The sequence below is a fragment of the Herpailurus yagouaroundi genome, unplaced genomic scaffold (assembly GCF_014898765.1).
Source record: "Herpailurus yagouaroundi ecotype Mexico unplaced genomic scaffold, PumYag 139, whole genome shotgun sequence".
In the NCBI taxonomy this organism is placed as follows: domain Eukaryota; kingdom Metazoa; phylum Chordata; class Mammalia; order Carnivora; family Felidae; genus Herpailurus; species Herpailurus yagouaroundi.
The window spans coordinates 81,772,573-81,799,011 of record NW_024412394.1 but is presented as its reverse complement, the minus strand read 5'-3'; the positions used below and the strand labels follow the sequence as shown (position 1 = coordinate 81,799,011).

The 26,439-nt window shown below is 43.1% G+C and overlaps 1 protein-coding gene across 2 annotated transcripts; it reads left to right on the top strand.

Moving 5' to 3' along the window:
* Positions 1-25,535, top strand: HDDC2 (HD domain containing 2). Of its 2 annotated transcripts, none has more exons than XM_040474553.1 (6): positions 1-128; positions 1,373-1,494; positions 3,269-3,371; positions 8,801-8,869; positions 21,448-21,586; positions 25,171-25,535. In XM_040474553.1, the coding sequence occupies exons 1-6, from the start codon at positions 60-62 to the stop codon at positions 25,266-25,268; spliced, it is 600 nt and encodes a 199-aa protein (XP_040330487.1). In that variant the 5' UTR covers positions 1-59; the 3' UTR covers positions 25,269-25,535. The 2 variants fall into 2 exon arrangements, with proteins under 2 accessions (XP_040330487.1, XP_040330486.1); XM_040474552.1 differs by having other exon boundaries at positions 10-143.
* Positions 25,536-26,439: the final 904 nt, after the last annotated feature.

The window sequence follows — 26,439 nt, the reverse complement described above, 5'->3', positions numbered from 1 at the left end:
GGGAGGAGCTTCAGGAGGCGGCCTCGCGGCCTGCTCGGAGCTGCCAGACCGGTGGCCGCATGGCTTCGGCCTCCGCTGCGGAGCTATCGGGCCGGGGGGCCCAGAACCTGCTGCAGTTCCTGCGGCTGGTAGGGCAGCTCAAGGTGAACGGGCTCCGGGCCGGGCAGGGCCGTTTGGGGCCGGGCGGGCGGCGCGCGGGGAGAGGCCGGGGTGGCCGCGGGGGCCCTGAAGCTCCTGCTCGCCGCGGGCCGGGGCCTTCACCCTCCCTCCGCCCTCCCGCCTCGCAGGGTTGGGCCCAGAAACTGCCCTGGGAGCGGGGGCGCGTCCGGACGGCGGGCGGAGGGGGCGCGGCCGGGCTGCCAGGCCCAGCCCAGGCCCGGCGGAGTCTGAACCGCGAGAGCCCCGTGTGGGGAGGCAGGCCTGGTGCTCGGCCGGGGACCGGCCCGGGCAGCCACTCGAGTGGTTCCTGGCCAACCGCCGGCGCGCGGATGTTCGGGACCCTCCCTGCTGGCCCGAGGCCGCCCAGAGTACAGGCGGGGCTCACGACCGCTCAGCTGCGCGGTTAAGCTTGGCCCTCCGAGCAGCAGGTGGGAAGAGCGGAACTGCCCTTCGTCCGGCAGATTTGAAGCGGGGTGCCTTCAATCTCTTAGCTCCTTCTAGAGATAAAAATACTTCTTTTTTTAACAGAATATTTTCTGTAGTACATACTGGAGTTGTATCCTGTGCGTCCTCCCCACTCCATAATTTCGGCAGAATTTCTACAAGTTAAAGGCAGATTATGTTTCCTGCCACCATTGCTACTGTTTATATACAGTCCTTTTAAAATGTGGACTTTTGGGGAGAAAATGCAGTCTCACAAGAGCACATCCTGATCTGAACAAAAGGAAGAATTATGACAGGTGGTAGCAGGAACGATTAGAAATGCCTTACTCCTTTCTGCTCCAGAATTTGGAAGTCTGTCACTTGTTCAAGTTGAAAGCTTTCACCACAAGAGTTTCTAGCGTGTGGAATGGTATTGTCTGAAGGCAGAAAGTCCCAACTCTTGTCGTTAGGAAAAACACAGTAATTTACAGCTTTATTTTTCTGTCCAAAGGACTTGTATAAGTTCCTTAATTTACACATTTAGTAACACAGAGTAATTTGACTATTGGAATTTTGCATGGTATGCTTGTGAATTATTTCTCCCTCTCTCTCTCTCTTTCTCATTCTCTGACCTCCCTGGTTTATTTGAGGTTAGTTGAGAAATTTTTACTACTTTCTGAAACCATGACCCTGCTTCTATACCCTATTCCCTGGACTTGTCTCGAAGAGCATAACAGATAGTTTAAATATTTATTTTTATAAACTTCTTTCTTTTCTTCATTTTCATTAGAGAGTCCCAAGGACTGGCTGGGTATACAGAAATGTTCAGAGTCCAGAGAGCGTATCAGATCACATGTACAGAATGGCAATTATGGCTCTGGTGACCAAGGATGAGCATCTTAACAAAGACCGGTAAGCTGATGTGAACATTGATGCTTGTTAAGATCTCTGGTCTGTGCATATGCACCACTTCCCTTGACTGAGGCCTGTGTCTAATTCTTGCAGGTTAGTTTATCTGTCAAGAGATAAACCATACAGATTCAGGATGTAGGAAGGGGAATTATGGGTGCTGATTGCTTCAGTTGTAAACTGCATTCTGGGTTTTCTCTGGCAAGTGATAGAGCCTGCCTTGGTCTCAAGAAAACAAGTGTGATATTAGGATTTCCAGGGCTGGAGAGTGCGTGTGGCATGTCTAAAATTCTATTATTGTATTACTATACCATGTGCTTTAATTTAGCCCCTTTCATAAATACTAGCACCTGTTTGTGAGGTGACTTTTTAGAGAGGTAATGTGCAGGATGTAGCTAAGAAAGGGATATCTTGTCCTTCAATCAGTCAGCAAGTGTTTTAAAATGCTTTTTGAACACAGGACAAAGTTTCATAGTTAAGACAGTAAAATAAGTCTCCCATGAGTTACACGGGTCCCAACTGGCTTCTATAAAAGGAACAAAATAAGTTATGCTAAAAAATTAGCAAGGTTGGGGCTCCTGGCTGGCTCAGTTGGCAGAGCATGTGACTCTTGATCTTGGGGTCATGAGTTTGAGCCCCACGTCGGGTGTAGGGATTACTTTAAAAATAAATAAATACAAAGTTTAAGAAAAAACTAGCAAGTTATTCTAACAGACGAGATCATGTGTTCTTGGGGAAGTGGAAGAAGTGGAATTTGAGGTGAGCTCTGAAGAGTTGATGAGGTAGAGGAGTAGATGGCACAGTGTGCAGAGAGAACAGCTTAGCAACCAAGGCCCTGATGGTAGGAACGTAAAGGTATATTCTGGAAACAATAAGTAAATCAATGTGTAGCAAAGGTCCATTAGAGAGCGTTCATTAGCCCTGTTATTCTGTCGATGGTGTGGAAGTGGGATTTTCTGGCAAAAAGTACAAGATGAACATGGTGTCGAATAGAGATAAGCCTAAGTGTGGTCTGAGATTTGAACTGGATGACAGAGAGAGACTGTGGATGGGACACCCCTGAGGAGGTTGTTAGGCCTTGTGCCACCTTGGAGATAGTGGGTACGTGAAACAGATGGCCCTCTGGGGCGTTTATATTATGACCTGCCTTCATTATTTTGACAGTGATTATCTTCATCACTAATCATTATCAGGAACATAAATTATCAAATTTAGTTTTTAGACCAACCTTATGATGTATTATTATCCTTTTGTGCAGATGATAAAATGAAGGCTGACAGAATTGAGCATTTAAAGAAATTAAGTAATTTGGCAAAGGTCACACAGCTAATAAATGATTGCTGTATTTGAACCTAGATCTGTCCAACTCCACCATTTCTTTATAAAGCAACTCATTTTGACATCTAACTAGTATACTAGGGGATGATTGTTTCTGAATTTTGTATCAGTAAGTAAATACTGTAACCAGATCATCTCCTCTTGGCGTTGTATTCTGAAGTTATCAACCTTTTAAAGTGAAATTTGAAAAACCAGCCATTTAAAAAAAAAATCCATGTTAACCGTTTCCTCTGCATTCATGTATTATTATGTTGAATATTAGCTAGCAGTTTTGAATCAGAACTGTTGTGGGCTGGTAGAATATAATTACCTTAGAAAATACTGCATTAAAATACCCTGTGAGGGTGGAGAAAAAATATGCAACTTCAAAGTAGTATAGAGAAGGAACTTGTAGTGAATCTAATTTTGTGTAATTATTCACCATTTTTTGCCTGGTCAGATGTATTCGTCTAGCCCTGGTTCACGATATGGCAGAATGCATCGTTGGGGACATAGCACCAGCAGATAACATCCCCAAAGAAGAAAAACATAGGCGAGAAGAGGTCAGTGTTGACTGTTGACTCCACAAGAGACTACCAGAGAAACCTGTTGCTGAAGCAAAGCTAAGTTTATTAGACCTGTTGCAGTAAGGGAGAGTACCTGGGCAGAGTTTTAGTAGTGTCTCAGGAAAGGGAAGTCAGGAGAGAATATTTATCGAGTTTTAGGGCCAGGGCTGGAGGATGCTTAGATGGATCTTAACGAGATGGGCAGCTGGTTAGATTGCACAAGGTTTAGGGCAAAACAGCCTTGGATTGGTAGGACTGATGTGGCAAAGTCTTAAATTCTTGAGGAGTAAGCTGTTAGTGTTTACTCTGTTTTGGGTGGTTTACAGTCTTCTCTTCCAGAAGCAAGGATTCCGTGGAATAAGCAGTGCATTGGTTTTTGGTTGTTCTCAACCTTGTTTAACACAAGATCAGAAAAGTATGCCTATTCCCAGCCTTGTTTAACACAGAGACAGGAAACTGTTGGTTTCTGTTCTCATTAGTATGTGGACATAGATGGTATGGCTTTCATTAGAACAATGGAAGTAGCTAGATCTTGAAGGAATTCTCCATACTGGTTAAGCTCTTTGGAGAAAAGCTCTATAAATCACAAATATAATCAATATTATAGTAATTTGTGAATTTTCCATTAGTATTTTAATTTATTGGTCAGAAGTGAAGAAAAATACTTGGCAATAGTAAGAAATGAACAACAATAAAATATTAAATCTGTGTTAATTTGGACTCTAAATCCAAAGTCCAGGACCAAAGAAGGACACATATTTGAGGCAGAGGTTGGAAAATCCAGGATTTTTTTTTTTTTTTTTTTTTTTATTGAACAGCTGTTTCTCCATTCAGGGATTATTGCAAGCTACTTTTATTACAGGAGTTTGGTCATAAATTTCTAAGTGGATGGATCCTCATCAACATGGTTTAACAGAGTAGGTGGGCCTGAATATCTGTTCTCAGAGCTGAGGGAGACTGGAGTTCAGTAGCCAACAGTATTTTTATCCCTCCAGAAACAAGAAGATCCACAAGGAATCCTAGTTTAGGAGTTCTAACATTATGGGAACAAGGAAAATCACATAAGGAATGTTTTCTTCCTGCCAAAATACAGATCCAGAATACAGGCTCAGCATCATGACAGCTTGTGAAAAAGGGAGGAAACTGAGGAGATGTCTCTCTGTAGGAGTCTAGACTGTTGGGAATAAAGAATTCCTAGATCGATTGGCAGAATTTATAGAAAAAGAAACCAATTAGTTCAAGAGACAGAGTCGCAGAGAGGAATGAACCCTGAACCAGATCATGTTGAGTAATGACATAAAGGAGAGGGGATAGGGAAAAATCTCCCTAATTATGCAGCTCATTTCAGGATGATAAATTTGGACTTTGTGGAGGAGAAATGGTATATTGAAGTACCAGAGGGTCATCAGAGACTATAAAGTGACACAGAACAAGGAGAAAAGACAAACTGTCCCCATGAAGGTACATAATGAATTTGAGGCTTCCTCCACAGAGGAACAAACCAGAGCCTTTTGGAAGAAAAAAAGACCCATCAGAGGCTCTCTAGCCACTGAAGATGAGAGAAAACGTGCTACTGTTTTGACACGACTGAGGCCTGGCTGGTGACACCTTGTGGAGGGGCCTGGTGGAGATGTGAACCGTCAGTGCCGCTGCCTTTCTGGACGTCCTGTCCTGGCAATGATGAGAATTTTTCTGGTTTCCTTGTACTTCCTGGCTGCTGCCACTCCAATGTTCTCCAGGGGACTCAGTGCCATAATCAGAAGGGACAGGGGAAGCATCTTGAAGAACCACAAGTTCTTGGACAAGAAACCAAAAGCTTGGAAGAGTGCTGATATTCCATTACCTCTTCCTGCTGCTGGTTAGGATTTGGGAACAGAGAGAAAGATCTGGAAGGTGAACAATTCTTTATGCAGATGGTGTTTATGAACAAGATTTAGATGTCTGAACCATGCATTAAGATAATTAAATGAGGGTTTCTTGGCTCAAGGTGGAATGCACATAATGAGAAGCAGGCAGCGTTATTTGCCTAGAGGCTAGCCAACTGCACCAGGAAGGCTTAAACTGGAGTAGGAGGGAGGGAACATATCTGATAAACTTGGAAGGCTGCTTGCTTTGAGGGAGAGTAGGTATTAAGATGAAAAGGAAAATGAGGGCATGGAAGAGAAAATTTAGGGCCAAAAGCAATATGTGTTGTCTGATCCCCTTCCTAAACAAGATAAAACAGACTTTATTTCATAACCCCAGTTGGTGAATGATGCCTAGTAAGGATCATCGGGAACTGGTGGGATGGAAATTGAGGCTGGAATACAGCAATAGCAGGTTATATTCTTTTGCAAAGAGAAAACATTAAGTTAGAAGGCAGAATCATGGTATGTATGTATCTTCTAGGGTTAAAGTTGCTAAAAGTTGCTTGAGAATGAGGACGTTCAAAGGGGAAGAACCAAACTTTATGATGGAAATGAACATGGCAAAATAGTGAAACTGAAAAGTAGTGAACGTTTTATAGAGTGCTCATTATGTGCCAGATACTTGAAGCTTTACATATATTACCTACTTAATCGTCACAACGATTAAGGTGGATGCCGTTATTAACCCCCATTTTACAGATGAGAAACCTGAAGGACAAAGAGGTTAATAATCTTTAACCTCAGGGTTCCACAGTCAGTGATGGGCGAGTTAAGTGTCAAACCCCGTTCAAACCCCAGTGAACTTTTGTACTGTTCAGCCTTACCAGTGATGTGTGAAGATGCGTAATGCTTTCTAGGTATGGTCACAAAACTGACCTAAGACATTTGCTAGAAGCTTATTCGGCTCAGGACTTTAGGCAAATTCTTTTGACATGCTTTACTCACAGGAAGAAGCATGTCAAGTTAGGACAGATATCACTCTGGGGGCGCCTGGGTGGCTCAGTCAGTTAAGTGTCTGACTGGCTCAGGTCATGATCTCACAGCTTGTGAGTTCGAGCCCTGCATCGGGCTCTGTGCTGACAGCTCAGAGCCTGGAGCCTGCTTCAGATTTTGTGACTCCGTCTCTCTCTGCCCCTTCTCTGCTCGCGCTCTGTCTCTCTCTCTCAAAAATAAATAAACATTAAAAAAAAAAAAAAGGAAAATTATCACTCTAAATCTGTGTGTGAACAAGGCAAAACTCAGTATAGAAGTGGGAGTGGCAGAGCTCACCACCGAGAGGGTAAGTCTGGCCTTTGGAGCCATGTACCCTTTGAGTTTAGCAAAGTTGGTTTTGGAGGGTTCATTTAAAAAGTTAGGCACGGTTCTTTGGCATATGTTGCCGAACAAGGAATATTGACCACCTAAAAGGTCTCAAAATGCAGATTTTGATTGTGTAATAACATGATATCAATGAGTTTTAGATCCAGAAAATCTTTGTTCAATTTCAAGAAGAGAGCAACAACATATTTGTTATCTGTTTTGTTTTTTAAAGGACAGGGTGATTTTAATCAACTGGAAGTTTATTGGATTTGACCTCCAAAAAGCTGATTCAGTCTCAGGCTACCTTTCTAGAAATACAGCATCCAGCATGATGGAGGCAATGGCCCCATTCTCTCCCACCTTGGTCAGACCACACCTCATTCACTATGTTCGGTGCTGGGTACGTCACCATAAAGGGAATATATTAATCCAAGAGTTTAGATATTTATATACCTGTAAATACATATTACTCAGTTCATTCTTTTCAAACAAAGGCAGTGGACAAACGTGTGTTTTTGGAATAGTGTAGAGAAAGGCGATCTATTTGTAAAGACGCCTTTAATTTTTGAAAATGCAAAGATTTTTCAGGCATTTTCTGCAGTTTATGAAAAAGAAACAAGTGAGGATGCAGATACACAATACCCTAAATTTGATACCACTGAGGGTGCTATGATGCTACGGGCCATTCAAGATGGTGATGTTACTTACGAGAGCACACTGTTGACACTGGCACATGCTGTTCGCTCTGCCAGTGGTTGTGTTCTGTAACATTTTCCTCCCATTTTTATTTTCAATGCTTTTTCCCAGCTCACTATTCGATTTTATATGGGGCCTTTGCCACTTGGCCAAGGACCCTCACCTCCGGTTAGAAAAACTGAAGCGAATTAAGAAGTGTAGGATGAGGAGGGTGAAGGGATCTGAAGCCATTTGAGAGTAAGTTGCAGACCTCATTCCCCCCAAGATGTGATATTTAAAAAAATTTTTTTTTTATTTTTTAGAGAGAGAGAGCGTGAGTGGGGGAGAGGGGCAAAGGGAGAGAGCAAGAGAGATCATCTTAAAGTGGGTGTCATGCTCAGCCTGGAGCCCTACAGAGGGCTTGATCCCACGATCCTGGGATCATGACCTGAGCCCAGATCAAGAGTTGGCTGCCCAACTGACTGAGCCACCCAGGTGTCCCAAGACATGATGTTTTAGGAAGACACTGGAGCAACACAGAAATGAAAGAGGAAGGAATGAGGGTGGCTCCGGGGACTTCAGAGAGTAGTGCCTTCTCTCTCCTACCCTCTGCTGGACAGACCATGCAGATGTCCCTCAAATGGCTGGTTTGGGTTACATGGCCTTCCCTTGGACCGGTCACTGTGGCCGCAGTGATTCTGGCCCAGCTGGGTCACTGCCCACGTATTCGATGCTGTGTTTGCGAGGGGTGAGGTGAGGCCTGGTGGAGGACCTGCAGGGATAGCTTCCAACTTGGTACAAGAAGGTATTTTCTGTCAGTGCTGCCTAAAGCCCATTTGGGCAGCCTCTGGAGGAGCTAGAGCCCCAGCCCTGGACATTATGAAGGGAGGGCAAGAAGTGATTGGTGATGCTGTCGAATGGCTCAGATACTACACGGGTGGTATGGCTGATTATGCTTTAATATCCCTTTCTTTCATCCTGTGCGTATGACCCCACAAAATACTATCCTGTAGTTTCCTTTATGTCAATGACAATAACTGCCCATGTGTGTAGTGCTTTATGTTATGCAATAAAAATATTAACAGTGGGAAATGTATATAATAATACACAGGAAATTTCTTTGAGCTTTGTTATTCAGCGTTACTTTCCTGTTCTTGTTCTCAGGTTAGTTTTGAACTCCAGGATGCTTATGATTGAAATCACAAGATGTGATTCATCCACAAAATGTAAAACCTTGGCCTTGCTTCTGATATCTCTGTAATCATCTCACACCTTCCTTATTGTCTTTTTTTTTTTTTTTTTTTTTTTTGGTGTCTGGTGTGCTTCAGGCCACAAAATAAGTGCTTGCTGAACCCCATATGAATAAGTACCCATGTTTCTTTAAAGTATACAACTGCCCTCCTTGTAATCTATAAATATTGTCCAACATTTGGCTGTCCTTTGGGGAGTTGTTTGTAAGAGTTTGAGCCCACTATTTGGCTTTTGTAGTTGAATTGTTAATTAGATAAATGTGATCATGAGTAAAATAACAGTTTGGTATTTCAGGAAGCTATGAAGCAGCTAACACAGCTCCTCCCAGAAGATCTCAGGAAGGAACTTTATGGGCTTTGGGAAGTAAGTATATGTGATGAGTTGCTTTTTATTTACTGTGATTGAGTTTATATGGATCTTCAATGTTGTAGTTGCCTTAGATTATCTTAACAAGCTGTCTCTAACTTATTATTTTCTCGTTTGTGTCTGTTTCTCACCTCCTGGTTGCTGCAGGGGTTTCTCATGGCTAATAGAAATTTTTCTTCCCTCCAGTCTCCCCATTTCCCTTGACACCATGATGCCTGGTGCAGATTTTGACTCATCCCCTGGATTTCCTCTTGCGCTGCTCCCACCCCCACCCTGCCAGCCTGCACTCGCCCAGCCTTCTGGTCCTTGAAAAGAATGTGGGCCCTCACCACCTCCTGCCTCTGACCTTGGGCTTCTTCCCCTCCCTGAGCCTGTTGCCCACCTGTGAAACCTTGAAGGGCTGTTAAGGGCTGAGTGAGGTCAAAGTGAAGTGGTGCCATGATGCCCGGCACAGAACAGGGGCCCTGTAGGTGCTCACTGCCTTCCCGGTGCTTGATGGCAAGGTGGGAGGCAGAATGGCTGGCGGCATAGGGCAGGAAGAGTGGAAAGAGCAAAGAAAGCCCACGCGCTCCTGTTGCTCCCCCCACAGTGCTGGTTTTCATTTGTGAAGAGAAAACAACAGCAGACAAATCCTTGCCTACTGCAGTTTCTCACTTCCCTGCAGTCCGTACTGGCCCTTCTTTGCGTGAGCCCTGAGACGCCCCCTCCACAGCCCCCCTCCCCTCTCCCACTGTCAGAGAACGATCTTCCCCCTTTCCCAACCACACCCCCCCCCCCCCCCCCTTGCTCTCCCTGGAGCCTCAGAGCTGGCAGACTTCCCTTCCCACTGCCTAGCGTGCTGGGTCAGGTCTTTCCTTGACTTGGGAACACTAGGGGTCAGGTTGGGAAGTGACCAGGTTGAACCCTGACTAGATGTTTCTCCTATAAATGCCATTTTCCTCAGTGGTCAGATTCTGTAGTATGATGTCATTTCTGTGGGTTAGCTGAATTATGGGATGAAATGAGCATCCTTCCTTTGTGAGGCAGTACACTATGATGCAGAGAGCAAGGCTTGCCTCCAGAGACCTGGATTTGAGTCCCACCTCCCTTGGGTGAGTTACTTGGTTCTAGTTGGCCTATTTCTCCTAGAAAGTGAGAGTAATACAGCTCCACAGGCCCTAAATCCTCAGTTAGGAAATCTACAAAGTTCAGAGAGCCCGTTTTTAAAAAACCTGACCTAACTTCACCTCATACGGCAAAATTTACCTGAATCAACATGAGGCTGTTTAGAGTACCCACTCATTCCCCTTGATGTGAAAATTAATATGCTTTGATGTAGGAATATTCATCTGTTTAGCAGCTGAGTCTGCCCTGGACCCCACTAGAGGTTTTCTGTAGTGGGTACTATATATACCATATTGTTTTCTAAGTTAAAAATATGCTGAAAACTGAAACAGTTTTGTCCTCGGGACTGAAGGTGAAAGATTGTGGCTGTTAATGCCTACCTTGCCAAATAATTGTGAAAATTCAATCTGGCAAAATATGCATAGTATGTAGCCGGAGCCTGGCTCCGGTGGTATCTGTCACTCGGTGTAACAGGGTTTCTTTAGGAAAAAGAGTCCCTTGTGCCAAAGTAGGTCCTTTCAAGTGAACTTCTGGAACACTGTGAATTGAGGAATAATGGAATAGAGTTCATTATAGAAAGAGATTTCATACATAGAAAGAGAAAAAAAGGGGCCCCTGAGCTTATGAAACTAATCTCAAGTATTGTTTTTACAAAGGAAAGACTCCTTTAATTTAAAACTTTTCTACTTCTAAAATCGTTGTTGCACTATATGCTAACTAATTTGGATGTAAATTAAAAAACAAAAACAAAAAACAAACAACAATAAAAAAAACCAAAAAACTTTTCATAAGAATTGGTACCCTTGTGTCTCCTAGTTATTATAAACACAGTGGCAGTATCTGTTAAATTATTTTCTCAGTTAGCCATCAGCTACTGGCTAAAAAAAGCTTACAGCAAAATTTACTTATAAAAATTACTTTACATTTACTGGAAATTTTCCTTTTATTTAAGTAGGTTCCAAATGAAAACATCACAATAAAGACTTTGAGTTTGGAAAAATATAAAATACAGAGCATAAAGGACTCGATAACCCCTTGACAGTTTTATGATCTCATGAAAGTCAGTGGTTGAATCAATTAAGCTTGTTAAAGAAGGTCCCAGGACAGGTACACAGTGGCCACCTTGGAATGTGACAGTCCTTCTTTAGAATTGTTGGAGCTGTGCCAGCAGACAGCTTAAAAGAAGAGAACATGGGATTCGGTTACTTTGTTGGTGACACTGTGGGATATTGATGGATGTGGAGGAGGAACATTTGCACTTTCTTACTTTCTGACATGAACCCCATCTTTGCATGCTATGAAAGGGTTGGGCTCGTTTTTCTGTTAAGAGCCCGAGGGGGGAAAAATGAGGACCATATAAATAGGCAGCAACAAATTTTTCAGACAGAATTGTAGAAATGTATTTATAGAGAATATTATTCATGGCTCTTAAACTTTCCTTAACCAATTCATACACCCCTATGAATGAAGTAGCTGCTTCAGGTCAAGAGAGGCCCCTGAGGTACAGGCTGGGCATACACGTTTAAGTCTCAGTGCTTATTCTCTGTGCAAGGGGGTGAGTGTGTATTTATGTGCTGATGCTGGGGGGCACAGATACATTTAAGTTTATTTAAATATCATGAAAACAAAGCAGGAAAATGTACCTCTCTAGTATCTAGTATTATTCTTTAAAGAGAGTTTTAGACATTAGAATTGTTCCTAATTTCTTTGACTCTTTCTCCCTGTGTCTATTAAAGTCTGTATTTCAGGAACTAGAGTATCACTGTCCTTCCGTACACAACACATGTTTCTTCACAGCTCACAGGATCTTATGACAAAAAAACCTAGTTCTAGACGGTACATCAGAAGAAGATATTCCTCTCCCCTCTTCTCTTTCTGATATGGATTGAATTGTGTCCCACTAAAATTCAGAGGTATCTCCAAATAAGACGTTATTTGGAGATACAATTTTTTTTCTCCCCCATTCAGTAGTTTATTCTCAGTGCCTAGTAAAATATAAAATAGATGGTGGGCCATGAATATTTGAATATTTGTTGAATGAATTGATAGGACTTTTTATTGTTAGTGTGAAGGAGGTCTTTTTTTTTTTATAATTGTATTTCAGATTTTTATTGTTCATGTCAAAATATAATTATATCATTTTAGGTGTTCTTCAAAGAGGAAGTGATTACTGGAGGATTTTTTTTTTCCTTGAGATAGGATTTAAAAAGTGTTTTGGGAGATGGTATTTTTATAGATGTAATCAAATTATTATGGGGCTATTCAGGTGGGTCCTCATGCAATATGACTGTTATCCTTATACAAAGGGGAACTTGGACACAAAGATGCATATTGGGGAAGTGCTATGTGAACATGAGAGAGGCCATCTATAAGCCCAGGAGAAGGGCCTGGAGTGGATTCTTCCTCACAGCCCTCCGAAGGAACCAGTCCTGCCAACAGCTAGCTTTCCAACTTCTAGCTCCAGAGTCATGAGCCATAAATTTCTGTTACCTAAGCCCCAGTTTGTGGTTCTTTTTATAGCAGCCCTAGAAAACTAATTCATTCCTTCTCTCTCTCTTTTTCTCTCTTTCTCTGTATCTCTCTGTGTTTTTCCTCTTTCTGAGACCTTTGGTACTATGTAGTGGCTACTTTACCATATTCTTACGTATTTTAAAATTATTTCTGGATCCCATCTCTATAACTCTTTACTGTACATGTTAGAATTTTGTAAATTTAAAACTGGAAGAAAATCCATGCCCAACTCCTTTATTTTACGCATAAGAACACGGGGCTGAGGAGCAGTATGTTGCCCAGGGTCTCTTAGCTAGTGGGTGACAAAGCCTGCCTCCTAGTTCAGCATTGTCTTTAGGTTATGATGCAGCACAGGGGTTGATTGAACAAGCATTTATAGTTCTGTTGTATTTAGGACACCATGTCAGTTACTTACGAGTAGTAAGATACTCTTTTAGTGTCCTAGGGCTGCTGTAACAAATTGCCAGAAATTTGGATGGCTTTAAACAACAGAAATGTATTGTTTCATGGTTCTGGAGGCTGGAAGTCCAAAATCAAGGTGTTGGCGGGGCTGTGCTCTGAAGGCTCCAGGGGAGGATCCTTTCTTGCCTCTGCCTGGCTTCTGATAGATGCTGCTTCTAGCTTTTGGCATCCCTTGCCTTACAGACACATCACTCCAATGTAGGCCTCAGTAGTCAGATGCTGTTCTCCCTGGGTCTGTATCTGTGCCCAAATTTCCCTCTTCTTGTAAGGACACCAGCCTTTGGACTAGGGTCCATCCCAATCCAGTGTGACTTTATCTCAATTTGATTACATCTGCAATCTTCCAGATATTCCATTATTTGGAAATAAGGTCACATCCACAGGTTCCAGGTAGACTTGAATTTTTGGAAAACACTATGCAACCCATATACACTCTCATGTTAACTTAAGCATTTTTATAATTCATGTCCTGTGTTAGTACATGGATTTCGATATCCAATTTCCAGGGTTCAGATGCCCTGTTTACTAGCTTTGTGATCTTGGGCAACTTATTGAACCTCTGTGTGCTTCAATATCCTTATTTATAAAATGGCAATAGCAGTAGAATGCCTATCTTATAGTGTTGTATGGCAATCAGATTAATTACTATATGTAAAGTGCTTGGAATATTACTTGGCACACGGTAAGCTCTATCTTTCTTCTGTCTCCATTCCATATATTCTCATTTTGGTTTAAGAAGATACGGTCATTCTGTACCCAGGGAACTTAGAATAGTACAGTTACATAGAAAATGCCAGTTGAGGGGCACCTGGGTGGCCCAGTCTATTAAGTGTCAGACTTCAGCTCAGGTCATGATCTCATGATTCATGGGTTTGAGCCCCTCATCGGGTTCTGTGCTGACAGCTCAGAGCCTGGATCCTGCTTCGGATTCTGTGTCTCCCTCTGTCTCTGCCTCTCTCTTTCTCTCAAAAATAAATTAAACATTTAAAAAAAATGTAATTAAAAAAAGAAAATGCCAGTTGATTGATTTCTGAAATGTTAATCATAGCTGCTCACCACTGTAAATAGCTATGAACCCAGAGGGTCACATCTATTTAATGCAGTTCAACATCCTTGATTATAATTTATCTTTGCCATAGAAGTGTGAAACCAAATATCAGTAAGTCAAGAGCAAACATTTTCATTTTTCTCAAAGCATCACCGAAAGATGTTCACCCCACCACCTGCCTTTCACTTTAAAGAAATATCCCCATGAATCCCAAGGCATAGCAGGAGCTGCCCCTCATGCAGTTGCTATTGCCGGAAGTCCAATCAGTTGGAGACACGGTGGGTTAATGGGTACCCTTTAAAAAGTCTCCCTACAAAGGATACTTTGTAGTTCAGGTGCAGTATTTTATTGGGAAGTTTGATGCAGAGCAACATGAGTGTGCTGGGTCCCAGAGGGAGAGTCACAGAAAGTAGGGAGTGAGAGGTGCAAGAGAGAGACTTCATGTAACTCTTCAGTTCGGGGCCGACCCCTCCCCAAGGAAGAGGGAGGAGACTTGTGGCCTCGTCCCCTTTCGTCCCCTTCTCTTCCCTTTCACGACCTGGACTTGTATCTCTTTGCAGCTTGAACTCCTTCTTGAACTTCTTCTGTTGCTCCACAGAACCCCAGTCTGAGTCATTTCAGTCAACTTGTCTTCCCGAGTGCTACCTGGAGGCTGCAGAGTGCTGATGCAGGGACCCTCCCACCCCCCTGCCTTGGGGACCGGGATCACTCACGACCCATCTAGGTCTCCAGGCTCTGCTGAGCCTCTGGGCTGCAGGACTCCTCATTGGCAACAGACAGTCTCTCTGTCTCTGGCCCCACATCAGCTGTCCATCCCTCTCTTTGCTCACCTGCTTTGCACTTCTCTCCCAACTTTATAGCAAGTAATCTTCCCTCCTTCACCGAGAACATAGAAGTTTCCAGATGGGAACTTTTTCAGGTTTTTGTAAGCCTTGTAAATAATGTTTACACATCATATTTTGAAATAAACTTCCTAGATACTACATCTCTCCACTTCCCTTCACCACTAAATGGGTCGGACATAGTCCCCACTCCCTGCCTCTGCCTCCCCACAGCCCACCAGTGTGACTCAGCCCCACCATGCGCTGCTCTTGCAGCGACCACAGACTGCCTCTGTGTGACTCTGTCTGGCAAGTCCTGCTCTGCCCAGGTGCCACCTGACACCTTGGCTGCACAGAAGATGTTGCCTCTCGTCCCTCAGGTCTGCGACATGGCTCCCTCCTGATTTTCTTTGTACCTTTCTGGCTCTTTCTGAGTTTCTTCAAGTGTTCCTCTTCTTCAGCCGACTTTGTCAGAGCCGATGTTGTCTTCCCAGGGCTGTGTCCTTGGCCTGTCCTTTCTGCACACTCCTCCAAGGCTTCAGTGGTCACATTCTGATTATTCCATATGTCCTGAAAATCTTCCTTTGAGGCTCCAAACATACAAATCCAACAGCCTAATGGAGCTCCACTTAAGTATCCTGTTCAGCAGGTTCACAGCATCCTCCTTTTCTTCAGTCATTTTTGTTACTTTAAAAACTATTGTATTGAAAAACAAAACAGAAAAAAATTCAAAAACCTTTGTATAGCATGAGTTCCTGGAGGGATGACATCCTGGTAACTACCACCTACATCAAGATTTGGAACTTGACCATTTCACCACAAGAAGCCCCTTCCTAGGCCCTGACCAAAGCCAGCCCCTCCCTTCCTCCAAAAGAACCCACTGTCCTGATTTTCAGTGATCACCGAATTTCTTTATGTTTTTTTCACCAAAGTGCTCATCCTTAGACATTTTAGCTTAATCTTGCGCATTTTTTTAAGGCTTAATATGTCTTTTAAATCTCCTTTAATCTATAGTTTGTCACTGGCCCCCACCCCATCTCTTTCTTTTTCTTGCAAGTTATCTGTTGAAGAATTCAGACCAGGTGGCTTACAGAGTTTTCCATAGTTTTGCCATGGGTTTTGCCAGTTGCACACTCATGATGCAGTTCATGTTCCTCTGTTCTCCTGTTTTCTGCAGAGTGGCAGCTGGATCCAGAGGCTGGATCAGACTTACGTTGGATCTTTGTGGCAAAACTGTAGGTGGTGTTGGATTCTTTCATCATGAGGCACATGATGTCTGGGTTTTCTTTTTCTTTTTCTTCTTCTTCAAAATTCTATTTAAATTCTAGTCAGTTAACAGATAGTGTAATAATGGTTTCAGGAGTAGAATTTAGTGATTCATTGCTTACCTATAACACCCAGTGCTTATCATCACAAGTGCCCCCCTTAAGTCACCCATCTAGCCCTTCCTCCATCCTTTTTCTTGATGCTTCTATCCCTTAATCCCTTTGGGTTGCAGAATCGTAAGACACTATTGTTTTTATTTTATTTTCATTTAGTAGTTGAAGTAATTATATTAGCAGAGGCTTCTTCCTTATCTGCTCTTTGGTTGCAGTTCACAAAGGAAAGGGGGGTTAACACTTGACTTTGGTTGTTTCCTTGATGGCAGGAATGGCAGGATATTGTAGCCTCACTTATCTCGAACACGCTTCAGCTAGACCTCCTTCCTGTTTTTTGTTTGTTTGGTTGGTTTTGTTAAATGGGTTATGTTGTTTCAAGACCACAATATGTGCACTAGGGCGCTTCCTGCTACTGAGTTGATTATGGTTTTCATGTTTTTAATGGACAGGGCTAGGATATATATGTGTGTGTGCCTCCTGAGTTCATGGTGGTGTTTTCAATTCAGATACAGTACTGTACGGTTTTCACGTAACCTCTTATGTTATGTCTTAACCTCTTCTATATTATACTTTCTTCCATACAAGGAACCCTGATTATATAGGCTTTATCCTTCTCTACACATGTACGTGTCTCAGAATAACAATTGTATGTCCCACCATCGTCAATTCCGATTATTAAACACAGTTTAAAAAATTGTTTTGCCTATGCTGTTTTTATTTTCCCTTTATTTTTTTATAGTTGAATTCCATCTAGACTGTCAGAACATTTAACCATTACATGCTGTCTCTCACACCTCATTTAATCTTAGTTCTGGGACGCCTGGGTGGCTCAGTCCGTTAAGTGTCTGACTCTTGATCTCAGCTCAGGTCTTGATCTCAGGGTCCTGAGTCTGAGCCCCATGTTAGGCTCCATGAGCAGTATGGAACCTACTTAAAAAAAAAAAAGTTCTATGAGTCCCTGTTGATGCTCACCACCAGTCCTTATGTCAATTTCTCCTGGTCATTTTGTGTGTCTGAAACTTGTTCTCTTGTAAGTTCTCCAACAAGGACTCACAGGAGCAATATTCTCTAAATCTTGCCTGTTTTTAATTGTTCCTCTGTGTTCTTTACTCTGGAAGGTCCGTTTTGCTTGATATAAAAATCCCATGGTTCCCAGTTTCTTTCCTTGAATATCTTAAATACATTCCTCCATTCTCTTTGGTCGTAAAGCATTGTTGTTAGATAATAATTTTATTTTCCTTATGTGTCAGATGCTCCTTTTGCATAGGTGTACAAATGATTTTTTTAAATATATATGGTAATTTCATTAGAATATGCTTTGGTATTGGTCCTTCTGGGTCAATATCCTTAGCTATTTAGTATGGGCTTTTAATTTCAAGAAAGTTTTTTTGAATATAGTTTTTCTTTTACTTTAGTTTCCTTCCCCCCCCCCCCCCAAGACTCCTACGTATCTGTCTGTTGATTCTTCTTCAACTCAGTATTTGTCACCTTCTCTCTCAGATCCTTTACATCATGTTCATTTCTTTTTGACTTTTAAGCCTAACTTCCTTTGCAATTTCTGTTTCTCTTAAGGCATTATTTATCGTGTTAAAATATCCCAGTGTTCCTGTTTGCTGCTTAGCCTTCACTGAGAAAATGACTTTTTCTTTCATCTCTATCTCTAATTTTTTTAGTGTGGTTCTTTCATGTCTTACCATTTTCTTAGCATCTTTTAATTATTTTTGAAGTAGTTTCTTACAGATTTGATCCTTTAAAAAAATGAAGAATGTCTTTCTGAGGTGAATTTTCTGTAGAGATGTCATTTTGCTCCTTGCTCTATCTTCTGGTAGCCTTGTAGGGGATTTGATCTCTGTGTTTTTTACATTGCTCATTTTGATATGCACTTCATTTTCCTTAACTTTTGGAAGGAAACTTGGTCCAGATAACTTTTTTTTTGACTTCACAGAACTTCCTCTTCTGTTTCGGTTTGTATTTTAATGGGATGTTAAAATGTTCGGTGGCTTATGTTCAGATATTCCCTGGCTTTGTGCTCTTTCCCCACTTTTATCCGGACTTTTTCTTTGCTTCGTCTTGTTATCTTACCCAACTCAATTGTATTATTTTTTTAAGTTTATTTATTTTAAGGGGGGTGGGACGCAGAGAGAATCCCAAACAGGCTCTGCACTGGCCACACAGAGCCCGATGTGGGGCTCGAACCCAGGAACCGTGAGATTATTACCTGAGCCAAAATCATGAGTCAGAGGCTTAACTGACTGAGCCACTCAGGCGCCCCATTTTACCTCACTCGGTTTTAATTCCACCCCAGCAGCTTCTGTTTATGTGGGGTCCTGTCCTGGAGGAGCCCCAGGAGGTCAGACTGGTGAATCCACCTTGGCTGGGATTGTGTCAGGTGCTGTTGGAGCACACATCTTGACTGTCCTGAGCTTCTCCAGTTCTCAGGTGCATCAGATGCCCTGTTGCTCCTGCTGATTGAAAGTGGGGCTTATGGGGCGCCTGGGTGGCTCAGTCGGTTAAGCGTCCGACTTCGGCTCAGGTCATGATCTCACGGTCCATGAGTTCGAGCCCTGCGTCGGGCTCTGTGCTGACAGCTCAGAGCCCGGAGCCTGTTTCAGATTCTGTGTCTCCCTCTGTCTCTGACCCTCCCCCCCCCGTTCATGCTCCGTCTTTCTCTGTCTCAAAAATAAATAAACGTTAAAAAATGTAAAAAGAAAGTGGGGCTTATGGCCGGGGGCGGTTTGTCTGTCCCCACTTATGTATATTTTGTGATACATGGTAATGCTACGTACCTTAGTTTTTTTATAAATGTTGCTCATTAGGTTTCGGTTTTGCTGTTTCTTTGTTCTGTCAGTCTTTTGGGTCTGTTTCTTCTCTTTTGCTCCCTCTTGAGTTACGCATGCCAGGAACTAGGAAGTCATTCTCAGCTCTGTCTTTTGTTCACATTCATATTTTGGTTCCCTTCTTCATCCTTAGCATTTCTCAAATTTGCACTCTTGTCCCATCTTCGTTGCCATGAGATTAAGCCAGACCAGATTCTCCAAAATTCTCTGCTGGTGCTACAGTCTCAGAGCCTCATTTCTCTGCTTCCCATCTAGCCATTTTCCACACCGAAGGGAGAATGATCTTTTTTTTTTTTTCCAACGTTTTATTTATTTTTGGGACAGAGAGAGACAGAGCATGAACGGGGGAGGGTCAGAGAGAGAGGGAGGCACAGAATCGGAAACAGGCTCCAGGCTCCGAGCCATCAGCCCAGAGCCCGACGCGGGGCTCGAACTCACAGACCGCGAGATCGTGACCTGGCTGAAGTCGGACGCTTAACCGACTGCGCCACCCAGGCGGCCCAAGAGAATGATCTTTCTAAAACGCAAATCTGATCGTGACCCTTCTGGCCTGAAATCTCTCGGTGATGTCCAGTAGCTGCAGGGTAAGCCGAAACCACTTCTCACAACCACAAGGCCTTTTGGGAGTTGGCCCTCCTCCTCCTTCAGCGTCTTCTCTCCCTTCCTCCTGCAATTAATTCTGCATTCTGTCGTGAGAAACTACTTGCAGTACGTTCCCAAAGATGCCTTATCTTACTTCTAGAGCTTTGTGGCCACACTGTTCTTACCCTGCCTCCTTGTTGGAAAGTGAAATTGAAGAATGTCTGTACCATTATTTTTTGACCAAAAAAACTCAACAATTTACATTTTTAAGAGAAATGGAATTTCACCAGAATTTGTTATACAGTATGTGGTATTTCCTAGTGGTCTCGAAATCTTTTTCTTCTCACTTTCAATAGAGAAAAATCCTGGACTGCTATATTTTGAGTATATTCCATTTCTTTTTCATTAAATAATGAACTTGAATTTGTTAAATATATATATATTATATTTTATAATATTTTATAATTATTTATAATTATATTTATATATAATTGTAAATGTGAATCAGCATTAAGTAAAAGGAGTTTCTTTTAAGTGCTTTTGAATTAAAACAAAATGTATTTGGTCTCATATTAAAATGGTTTTTCCATGTACAATTTTCAGCTCTATCAAAATCCAAATAGCTGCCTTTATAAGAATAAGGCATCTGATAGAAACTGAGAAACCTTAAGTGATTCACATCACATCACCCTGCCAAGAAGGCATGACAGGTTCATTATCCAGACACATCTGGGGTGGAGTTACAAATGAGAACTTTGCAGGGAAATCAGTTGGGAACACTTTGGTCTTAATAGAAGAACGATTCTATACAGTATTAATTAGGACTTGTGTGGCATGTGTCATGCTATAAGAGGCAGCCCTCCTGTAGCTTTTTGGTTCAGTTTTGCAGTAAGGAGGGAGACAGACCCAAGGGAGGAAGATAGAAAAAAAAAAACAAAAACAAAAACAAAACCCTGCTCCCCATCCGCTGCCTTCACCACCTCCTTGTCACCAATACCACACACACACCATTGCATGAAGAACTCCCAGACCCTGATTGTATCCTCAGGAGTTATAACCCAGGGGGACTCGATTGAATCCTCCCTGTATGGATAGCAAGGACAGAGATTTCCACTGGAAACGGACAGCGAAAATTAAATGAGAAAGCCAGAAATTCACTTCAAAAGGAAAAGGAAGGGGCGCCTGGGTGGCTTGGTCGGTTAAGCGTCCGACTTTGGCTCAGGTCATGATCTCACGGTCTGTGAGTTCGAGCCCCGCATCAGGCTCTGTGCTGACAGCTCAGAGCCTGGAGCCTGTTTCAGATTCTGTGTCTCCCTGTCTCTCTGCTCCTCCCCTGTTTATGCTCTGTCTCTCTCTGTCTCAAAAATAAATAAGTGTTAAAAAAAAATTAAAAAAAAAAAGGAAAAGGAAGCTGTTTTTTAAATGGGCAGGGAAATCATTTGAGAAACGTGAGATGAAATATTAGCTTGAAGTTAAAAAGACCTCCAGCACTCGGGTGGGTTAAAGAGTAACGATCTTGACATGCAGACAGGGTACCAGACAGGAAGAGAAATGCTTGGAGCGTCGATGTGAACGAATGAGCCTCCTGAGGCCTCCGGTGCAATGCACGGACTGGCACACACACCCTTCTCGAAAGCAGTGCTGATGGTGAGCCGTGAAATGACAGCCAAAGCCTCTCTGGGAAGGGTTTGTCTGGGAAGGGTTTGTACGTGGTCGAGAAGGGCGGCCAGTACACAGTGTGCTTTTACATGTCAGTACCAGAGTCTGAATTTTCCTGGAGGACCCTGTCCTGCGGCTCTCATCATGCTGCTTTAATTGTCCGTTCACTTAGGAGTATGAGACCCAGTCTAGTGCAGAAGCCAAATTTGTGAAGCAGCTGGACCAGTGTGAGATGATTCTTCAGGCATCCGAGTATGAAGACCTTGAGAACACACCGGGGAGGCTGCAGGACTTCTATGATTCCACAGCAGGTACTCGGTGCTCTTTTCAGGAAACACCATTTTAGTTTGGCTTTTACCCCTCGCGTAGTGACTGACGTGACATTAGCGAAATCTGCTGTTGTTACCTTCTTCTGACACTTTCACCTGGGGCACGTAAATAGGAAAGGGTGGGATTCATGGTGAGAGGTGGTCTGTTGTGGGAGAGCATTGGCGCCTTGGATCTGAGCACCAAGCCAGGTTCACGTCCACACCTGCCTGTGTGGGCCCCCCCCCCCCCCGCCCCGGGCAGTGTCCTGGCTTTTCTGTGTCCTCCCAGAAAAATGGGAAGCACAGAACTGACCCTGCTTGAGTCATAGGTGGGTTTTGAGATTCAAGAGAGAAAATATATGTGAAAGTACATTGTAATCTGAAGGTCTTCATAGGAGTAAAGTCATGTGAGATGAAGGTAGAAAAAGAGATGTAAAAATAGGAAACCCCAGACAGCTGAAGTCATCAGTGTCATTATAGTGCTCCATTGCACAGGCCGGGAGCTTGATTTGTTCTGGTTCTGCCACCTACAGTCCGTGTAACCTCCAGCAAATTACTCAACGTAGCTCTGGGCCTTAGTTTCTGTATTTTTAAAATAAGGATAATTATAGAAGCGCCTGGCTGACTCAGTAGAGTGTGCAGCTCTTGATCTCAGAGTTGTGAGTTTGAGCCCCACGTTGGGTATAGAGATTACTTAAATCTTTAAAATCAACTTTATAGGGCTACTTGAAGACATGGCAGGTTAGTTCACGTGAAGTGCTTAGAATGATACCTGGCAAGAAGCCTTCACTATCTTCATTTTGATAACAGTGTTTAGTGAAGCTGCATACGCTATGGAGGTGCTGGCTGGTGTTCATGAGGTTGGTTCCTCTTTTCCAGCCCCACTCTCTCTGCCTCTCTCTCTGCCTCTCTCTGCTTGTTATTTCTGTATCATAGCCTCCTCACTCGGCCAGCCAGGCTCACTAGTTCATCCCGCAGGTCTCAACGTTTTCTTCCTTTGTAGACCTAGATACAATCGCATCTTCCTTTTTGAAACTTTTGTGGCTTTCCTCTTCCTAAAAAGTAAGATCTTAACACTTTGGAGTGGCCTAAAGAGCTCTGCAGTCTGAGGCCACTTATATCCCTAGTCTCCTTTCTGAATCCTCCCTGTCAACATGAGGTATTCCCTTCTTTTTGTTCAGTCTGCATTTGCCATAATGTGACCGTGTGATTTGCGTTTTCCTTAAGGATGTTTCTTACTGGGTCTTGTCCCAAAACCCCCAGTTGCTCAGCCTATCCCGTACTAAGCTGTGTGAGGGCCAAGACCAGGTTTGTCTCATCTATCTTTGATATAGACGGTGCTCGGAAATGTTTGACTTCAGCTAAATAGCATTGTAAACTAGGGATCAGCAAACTCTGGCTCATCGGCCAAGCTGGACTGGTGCTGGTTTGTACAAATAAATTTTATTGAAACAGCCACACTCATTCTCTATGTATTGTCTATACTGCTTTTACACCACAGTGGCAGAATTGAGTAGTCGGCAAGAAGCCACATAGTTCACAAAGCCTAAAGTATGTACTGTCTTACTCTTTATGGAAAAGGTTTGCCAACCCGTTGTGAGCAATGATCGGTCTCCAAGATAGCCTGCGTCACCAATAACGTAACTCTAAAATACAAGTCATATTTATGTGGTGCTTTGCATTTTCACACTATCATCTTCTATTTTGATACACTCACAATGAAAAGTAGAAAATGAAACATCAGACTACTAGTAGAATCAAAAAATGTGGGAACTGGAAGGGTCATCTCGTTTAAACTCCAGATTTCATTGAGGAAGAAATGAGGTGAGAAAGAGGGTGACGTGCCCGCAGCTGAGTTGAGATTAAAATTCACTTCACTTTCCACTCTGGTGCACTACGCTTAAAAAAGGTAAGAATTTTAAGTAATATAAGTGATGTAAGGAGTGGTTGCTTTTCTCAAAAATGCTTAAAGAAAACAACAGGCTCAGTTCGGGAGCAATGAAGATGTACATGGCAAACCTCATGAGGATTTTAAGTAAAGTGTACCCTGAATGTGGGGCTCGAATTCATGACCCCAAGATCAAGGGTCTCATGCTTACCAACTGAGCCAGCCGGGTGCCACTCCCCCCTTTATTAGGATTTTGAAGGGGACTTAAAGGCTTTAGTTTGATAACATTTACAATTTTATTTCTCTAATTCAGTCAATACTTAGGGCTCTCTTTGTCTCTTTTCTTTTTGAAAAGAGAGGAGCAGCATGAAGGCCATTGTGGCTCGTGGGGGTGGATGAGAGGAGAGGGTGGCAGGTGAGGCCCACCGAGCAGCCTAAGAGGTTGGCTTGTGCTCTGAGCAAGATGGGGACCCCTTCGCGGAGGTGGATCGCGGGGCGAGTGGGATCTGTCTTGGGTTTTGAAAGGGGCACTTGGGCTGGAAGCAGAGAGACCAGCTGGTGGCTATTGCAGTATCCGAGTGAGAAATGATAGTGGTTTGAGCCAGGTTGGTAGCGATACAAAAAGAAAGGAACGGCCAGATTCTGGATATATTCTGAATATAAAGGCCAACAGAATTTGTGTAGGGGTATTTATGAGAGAAATCCAAGGACTTTGGTCTAAGCAACTATAGAAGAATGGAGTTGCCACTAGATGGGGAAGGTGGGGAAAAGATAGGTTTCAAAGGAGAAAGTCAGGAGTCCCAGAAGCCACGGGAAGAAAATGCTTCAAGAGGGCTAGTGATCAGATTCAGCAACGTGTTGCTAATTGGTGTGTCCTAAGTAAGAGCCATTTTGGTGGAATTGCGGTAATAGTGTGACAGCGTGACCTTTACACAGTGGGGCAGACGGTGGCCTGGAGGCAACGGGGAGCTAGAGGGCAGACCCAGGCCCAGTGAAAAGAGCCATGTGAGAGAGAAAACATCCACCATGTGACAAGGCTGCAGGGAAAGCCATGTCCTCAGGACAAGCCAGACATCAGGGCCAGAAAGTGAAGGGAACGTTCAGAGAAGAGGTTGATGATAGGGAATAAATGGAATCAAATTTGAACTGAACAGTAAACAACAAAGGCACTGGCAAGAAAAAAACAGGGAAGAAGTGATGGGTTTGATAATCCTGCACGCCAACCACCTTCAACTAAGAAAGCTTATAGGTAGGTTGCTGCCCAGGGCAGAAGTCTGGGAGGGTTGAGGAGCAGGGAAGACAGATCAGTGGGTTTTAGTGTAGTTGTGTACAAGAGACACATTTGCATCCTGGGACTGCCTAGACCTTCTGCTCTTCCTATTAGTCTTTTTATATGTATGTGCTTTGTGCCCGTGAGTTCCGGTTTCAGAATGGGCAGAGATTGTGTCCAGCTCTCTACCTGGTGAAGTTTTCCCTAGCTCTGCCTGATGAACAGTTCTTTGCCCGACTGTCATCCCCAATGCTTGGTGGCACCCAGGGTGATGGAGGATAAGCTCCAAGTGGTCCTCTGTCCGGGACCTGGAGTTGTATTCTGTCTTGGAGTCGATCACAGAACCCAGGCCCTGACAAGCCTAGGATCAAGCTGGAGAAACTGATGTATCCTCTTGTCAACCTCTTTCTCGGTCTTCTTGCCTTGCAGGAAAATTCAGTCACCCGGAGATAGTCCAACTTGTGTCTGAACTTGAGGCAGAAAGAAACGCTAACATAGCTGCCGCCACCAGTGAGCCCCGCTCCTGATGTGCTCTCTGGGTTGCTGCACTCCTGTGACAGACATTGTGTTTTTCCCTTTCATGGTGTTGTTTGGCCACTGTTGCTTTGTTGATTCCCCAGATGCAAGTCTGTTTATTTTCCGTTGCCTGGACTCCAGTAAGAAACCTGATACAATGTGGATAATAAAAGGAGCTACAGAACAGGATGTGGTCCTGAAAATGCCATGGATGAAGCCTGAGGGTAGTGGGGGGAGTTTTTTAATGAACTAACTAAATAAATTTTTAAAACCTTAAACTTTGGACTATTTATTGGAGATTTTGAATCATTTTATTCTAAATTAATAACCTACAGCCCTGAAGGCCAGATTCATGCAATGATGGAAAATTAAGTTACGATTGCTTTTAAGAACAGATTCTTCAGCTGACTTAGTGGTGAGGATCCAAGAAAAGGAATGTATTATAATGCATTTATGAAATGCTGCTTTGTTCAGATGATCACTCCATGGAGCCACATTGTTCATTTCACTGTGACCTGCCTTAGGCCCCTGATCATAGACTTGTAAACAGGCTAACAGGTTCTGACTCTCCCCCTACTCCTTTTTGTCATTTGGGGATATAAATTCAGGCATACGGTTTCAAATGCCATCTTGTCTTCCTCTGTGTATTTTTCCCTGTCTGATTTATAAATATTCAGACCTTGATTATGAGAACATTTATCACCAGGTAAGAAATCTGTAATCAGAGGAATGTTACTGAGGGCACTGCACCTTATGTTGGGAACACATCAGACCAGGTTTCTTCCCCCGTTTCCTTTCATTGGACAAGTAACCTACCCTGCTTGCCTCTGAATGAGGCACAACCATGGAATGGTCAGGAAAAGACCATCTGTGCAAACTTGCCCAGTATTTTGGCGTGAAGCAATGATGCCTGCCCCTTTAATTCAAACGTCAGTTTCCATTTGAAGAAGGCCCGTTACTGTGGCATGATGAGAGTATTCTAGGAAGCGTTTCTTTGGAAACTCTTGGCAGTATCCATGGATACCCAGTCTGCAGGAAGCAAAGTGCATGATCTCTTCAGAAGCAACACATGTGTACATATAACTGCTCCGCGTTGAAAAGAGCAACGTGGTTTGCTTCAAAATACTGATGCATCATAGCAACGGTATTTAAAAAGTGGTAAATGGTTGAAAATTCCAAGTC